Genomic DNA, 6,000 nt, shown 5'->3' with positions numbered 1-6,000 from the left:
CCCTCTCTACACCCCCTAATCCCCCCGGTCCCATGTCAGCTCATTCTGGTTCTCACTGCCCTCACGCTCCCTTGGCTGCTCCCAGGCGATGTTTTTCCTTCTCCCTGCTCCTGAGCAGTTCCTTCCTGCTGCTCCTTGTCTTGCTCACATGTGGCACTGAGCTCCCAGCCCAAGGAGATGGGTTCACTCTTGGTATGCTTGCTTTCCCAGCAGCTTTAAGCCCAAACATCTTATTTTTTAACTGAAGAAAATGAAGATGCGGCCCTTAGTCCGGATGTGCTTAGCAGCTCCTCGGTATATCCCCTATAGCAGGGATATGGTTGCATGGTGCCAGGCTGCAGGGAGACCAGCTGACAGAGCCTGCAGGGCAGGGCCAGATATGCCAGGATCACACTCACAGCCTTTCACTGACAGCAGCAACTTTGCAGCGCATGAGCACCCCCAGCATGAGCACTTCCAGCAGCAGTCAACCCTCATCCCCCATCTGTGAAGCAGTCAAGTAGTTTAGGGCTACAGGGCGCTTTGCACATGAGAGCTGCAAGAAGAGATACTCCGAGAATGTTTGGTGAACAAACATCCCACTGTCAAAGCGCTGCCGTCTTCCTCCACAACACGCTTTGGCATGTGCAGGAGTCAAGGACAGGAACCAAGAAGCAAAGTGAGATTATGTTCTTCTGCTCCTTGCTACAGGACGCTCCAGTTGGGCTCCTCACTTGCTGTAGCTGCATCTCACAGAGCCATGGCTCCATCTTAGCATTCACTCTGAGTGACAGATCAAGGAGCCAGTGGAAGCCAGGCGTGGTACACAGATGCTCTGCATCTGCAGGGTGGTCCCCTGCTAAGCCCTCCCAAGAGGGTTTTCCAAGGACTGACCCTTTAAGCACTGTTAGTGACATCCAACTGTCCAGGCTGCTCATCTCAAACCATATTTGTGATGCCTCAGCCTTCAGAGCTTTTCCAAAGCCCCCACAACTCTATGGCAAAATTAAGCCCACATGCGGAGCTTTACAAGACACAGACACGAGCGCTCTGTCATCTGTCCCCTAAGAGCCACAGATGCCTGGCCCTGCAGTCCCATGGCTGCTCCATCAGGACAGAGCTCCATCTCCAAGATGTGCCAAGTCCCCACTCCCAGAGCTGCAGTCCGGTCCCTGTTCCTGCACACAACACAGGAGGTCCATCTGCACGAGACAGCAGCAGCCCTTTGCCAAAAGGTTCAGTGTATTTTTCAACACAGAGAGCGAATCCTTGAGAAGCAAAAGGTTCACAGAGAGCAAAACTTTTACAAGCAAAGGCTGCTGGAGTGGGAGATGTGCTGGACAACGCACCTCCATTAATGCTCCTCTCCTGAAAACAAACCCAAGTTCCACTTGCTCTAGGGCAAACTCAAAAGGTTTTATTTTATTTTATTTTATTTTTTTTTTTAGCAAATTCTATCACGTAAATGTTAACAAAAAACATCTGTACAATTGCCATGATACACTCAAAAGTGAAACAAACAAGATATAAATACAGATATGGATGAAACATGACAAAAGCGGAAAAAATAGAAAAAAATACATGCGCATGAACACGGTGCCAACAAAGTCATTTCTCAAGGCTGGCGTTTTTAGAGAGGTTTTAATTCCCATTTCAAACATTGTTAGCAACATTGTTCTGCTGTATTCTACAAAGGTCTATTTTCCTGTCCCTTAGCATGTAATATTATGCTTGATAAATAAAGGGGTGGGGAGAAAAGGTTCGGATGACAAAGATGTGAGTTAGGTTACTTATAGAGGTTATTGGAAAGCTAGTAGTAAGCGATAAAAAAAGACAGTCTCGTATTGTAATCCAGGCAAGCACACATAGTGTACCTTAAGAAAGCCACATGCCTCGATAATTCTGCACTACATGAGAACTATGGTACGCAGACCAGGGGGCAGATGGATCCATATTCGCCCATGCCCACGGAGCACCGGCGCAGCCAATGGCAGAAAAACACATCCGCATCTGAGATATTTCTGCAACCTTGCAGCCAGGAGCCGCTCGCTGTCTGCTGAGAGTTCTCTCCCATTCAGACTTAAAGCATGATGGGCAAGGAAAAAAGAAAAACACTTTTTTTTTTTTTTGAAGTATGAAAAGTTGAAGCCCTGCATAATGGGCAGCAAGGAAAAAAAGGCAGCTGCAGTAGATGGCTACTGCTGGGAGAGGGTGAACACAAGCTTCACCGGTGCGGTGAGGCACTGCCCGCATGCAGATCGTTCTCTGCAAACATGCGTGGACACTGCGGTCTGTAGCCAGAGAGACCTTTATGCTTGCTGAAGAGAGAACAAAACGATTGTACAGCTGTTTGAAGTCAGAATGCTGAGATCAGAGAGGTGACATTCAGAGCTAGCCCTTTGAGTACTTCAAAGGAAAAAAAAGTTCATGTTCAACATACTAAACGACCCTACTATGTACATTATACGCAATGTTTTATAAATACCTAAGCAGAATGCCCCCTACTGTATACAGGTATAACATACTTCTAGAGTACTCAAAGGATGAACAGTCCTCGACTGACTCACGTAATGAAAGAAAGGAACACAATGAGCATCTGTTGACAAACAGAACGGCATCTGATTACGAAAGTAAGGCCTGGTTCTACTATTTTGCAGCCCCAAGTGTGCCAATGGTATCTGAGAAACAGGCGTTCACCTCTGCAGCCACAGAGCACGGCAGATTTCACACCTATTCCCATAGGACGAGCTGTTAACTCCTTCTTTAGTGTCAGCACAGGCGCCAGGGTCAGTTCAGGGACATTACAGTGCGTTCACTCTCAGTGCATACTAACAGGATTTTATACAACACAAATAATTTGAGAAGGAATTCAATTCCTGGAGGTTTGCTACAATGTGCCATTCAAAAAAACTAAACTAAACAAAAAAAACCCGAAAAGCTCCATCACAGCTGGGAGGAACTAAGCGCCATGTGGTCAGCTATGCTGACTGCTGAACCCCAGGACTGGAACAGAAGATGGTGAACTGAGATGGGGAGAAAGAGAGGCATAAATAGTAAGCAGTTAGAGTAAAAATTGGGGAAAAAAAAAAAAAAAAAAAAAAGGAAAAAAAAACCCCAAACCCACTACTAAAATTCAAACAAGACAGCTAACTGCTGCCAACGAGTTGGCTGAACGTTTCCTCAAAAGGGAAAATAAATTCACATTAAACTAGAATAATTTGAATCATTCAAAAAATTAAAAAAAAAAAAACAAACACAAAACAAACACACAAAACTCTAACAAGCATACTGAAAGGTGTTGAAAAGGAATGGTCCACGGACAGGGAGACACCAACCATGGAGCAGCCAATCCTCTCCCAAGCAAGGATGGCTCTTCTGAGCCAGCAGAGAGGGCCTGGAGGAATCCCACTACCAGACCACGACACTCCCCTCCTGCCACAGCACTGGGGAGCACAAGGGATCAGCCCTGCAGCCAGCCCAAGCCTGGACTCATTCCAATGACATCAGGAGCAGGTCACCTCTGCTCCCACGGCAGCCAGGTGAGAGGCTGGGAAAGCCCCACAAACCTCAGCTTTTCTGGAGCTGCACCAGTCAGCACCTTCCAGCACAGCTCCTCATGGCTGGGGCTGAGCTACAGGAGCACAAACTGATGGAGAGGGAGGGCTGCAAGGCTTTATCCTCTTTGCTGTGCTTCCCTGCTGCAGTTCTGGCAATGCTCACATGCTGCCACTAAGTCTGCTACCAAGGTGTCCCTTCAGCTCCTCAAAGGGGAAATGAAGGGGGCTGCAGAGAGACCAAGGCACTGAGAGCAGCCTGGGAACACACACTGCATGTCCATCACCCTCCTGCAATCACTGTCACTGGGGGAAAAAACCCAGTTCTCATCCATGGCAGGTTGGGGTGGGCCTGTCTGTCAGCCAGGATCCAGCCTAGGGCCAAACGCAGCACAAGCATCCTCCTGCTCCTCCCAGTCACAGGCAGCAGGCACTCAGCCACTGCCAACAGAAGCTTGGAGCAGGACGGTGCTTTGGGGTACCTGCTGCTGCTGGTTTGGCTCTTACCTGGTCTGTGTCACAGTCTAGCACATCCCTCCAAAATGCAAAGCACCCAGCAGGGTTGTGCGTGGGAAGAAGGAGGCTTCTAAAGGCAGAAGACAGCACTGCAGGCTCTTCGGGCACAAGACAGGAACAGCAGCAGGTGAGCAGCACTATCCCAGCCAACCCTTAGCTTCCACAGGGTTGTTTTGTCCAGCTTCAGATTCCCTTTCTGTCCTCTTGGATGAACAGTCTGCCCAAAGCACACTGGATTTGTGTGGATAAAGCCATTTACCACCAACATCGACGGGTCCCGGTTAAAGTGGCAGATCAATCCTTTGACGCTACAGACTTCAGGAAGAACTCAGCCAGCCTCACAAGGCAGCACTGCAATACAGCATTGGCAGCTCTGACTGTCCACCCAAGGATGCACCCAAGCCCAATCCAACACCCACTGTGCTCATGTCCAAACGCAGGCACCAGTCTCAGAACAGCATCTGAGGTTCCCTTTGGGGAGTAACAAGTAACCTGAAGAGTCTCGAGCACATGAAAGAGCCAAATGGGTTGGAAGAGGGGAAATATTTACAGTCAACGAAGGTAGCGAGAGCCCAGTTGCTCTACAAAGCACAGCTGGCTGGAGAGCAGTTAGAGAGATCAGCCATCAGAGGTCTGTCAGAAGAACTATATACAGAAAACTCAGATATTTAAAAAGAACCTACTTTTTCATTACTCACTTGATATCTCAGTATTAAAGCATTAGAGGCTGGAACCACAGCCACATCAGCAAAGATCTCCTCGTGGAGAACCCTGCACATTAGGCAAGCTGCAATAGGAAGTACAAAACAGGACCACAGGACTTGTAAGAGGAGATCCTAGCCAGAAAGGCTGCGGCCACAGGGAAGGAGCAGTAACTAGCGCACAGAAACCAAAACTGGGTATGAACTAAACCAAGATTTGTTTAACTTTTACGCGTATCCAGGTTTTTTGACTCTTTTGGAATGCTAACCTAAACATATTTCCAAGATTTCAGCAGGCTATACAATATGTTTAAGTATGGCTTTCTGTTGTTCGTTTTTAATGAAGACTGCAACACAGACCTTGCTTCCTTTACATTCAATACCAGTAAGGTTTTACATGAAAGCTTTAAGGGACTAGAATACTGATTGCAATAAATATCTGCATGGCCTCCTTTAGCTGATGAAGTGCGCCAGTGAAGAGTAGCAGAAAGGTCTCTGAGAGGCACCGTTGATTGCTTCTAAGTCTACACATATGTCCACATATCTCCATTAACTGTGCGTTGAAACATCTGAAGAGGAGCTGCTGTTGCTGTTGGTAGTTTGGGCCCTCTTTATGTACAAGTTTAGTAGCTTCATCTGAAAGAAACAACAAACATCAGGAGAAGATGCCAGGAAAAACAGATGGACAAAAACCGACTGCGAGTCTTAATTACAGATTCAGTGAGCACTGTAAGAGCAAGTTAGCACCAGGCATTTCAGAACATGCAGAACCAGGAGAGGAAGCCTGGTCCCAGTGAGTTTTAATTTAATAGTATTTAAACTGTATGTAAAAAAACAGTTGTGTTTCACTTCAGCAGTCATCAATTCACAGCCCTCAGCTCTGCAGATTGTTCTTGGTGAGCAGGATTCCCACAAAGGTCAGTGGGGCTGCAGACAGGTACGAATTCGCTCACACTGCAATAATCCAAGAGCTGTGGTCCCTCCTAGGAAACAGCCTGAACTCACTATGCTTGGAGAAGAGAGGCGAGATGGGCTTTGTTTTTCACAAAGCATTCATTTTTAATGATATTTAAGTATCTTCACTACTTGGTTCCTCTAGTGAAACTGCAGCTGTTATGACTACGCACTTCCTTTGCAAGGGGTTGCTTTCTTATTCTGCCTTACCACCTTAGGCCCAGATCCTGAAATAATGACTCATGCACGTATTTAACTTTAAACACGTAGGCAGCCTGCATAAACTCGGAAGAATT

At 47.1% G+C, this 6,000-nt stretch overlaps 1 protein-coding gene across 6 annotated transcripts in view; it reads right to left on the bottom strand.

Moving 5' to 3' along the window:
* Positions 1 to 1,374: 1,374 nt before the first annotated feature.
* Positions 1,375 to 6,000, bottom strand: part of CLASP1 (cytoplasmic linker associated protein 1) — a 154,846-nt gene continuing 150,220 nt past the window's right edge. For all 6 annotated transcript variants that reach the window (XM_048954032.1, XM_048954035.1, XM_048954033.1 and 3 more), the window contains one exon: positions 1,375 to 5,386. In XM_048954032.1, the coding sequence (XP_048809989.1) occupies positions 5,300 to 5,386 (87 nt within the window). In that variant the 3' untranslated portion in view covers positions 1,375 to 5,299. The remainder of the gene's footprint in view (positions 5,387 to 6,000) is intronic.

Source organism: Lagopus muta, chromosome 8 (assembly GCF_023343835.1).
Source record: "Lagopus muta isolate bLagMut1 chromosome 8, bLagMut1 primary, whole genome shotgun sequence".
Lineage (NCBI taxonomy): Eukaryota > Metazoa > Chordata > Aves > Galliformes > Phasianidae > Lagopus > Lagopus muta.
Note: the sequence above shows the minus strand (reverse complement) of the source record. Positions and strands in the feature narration are given on the sequence as shown.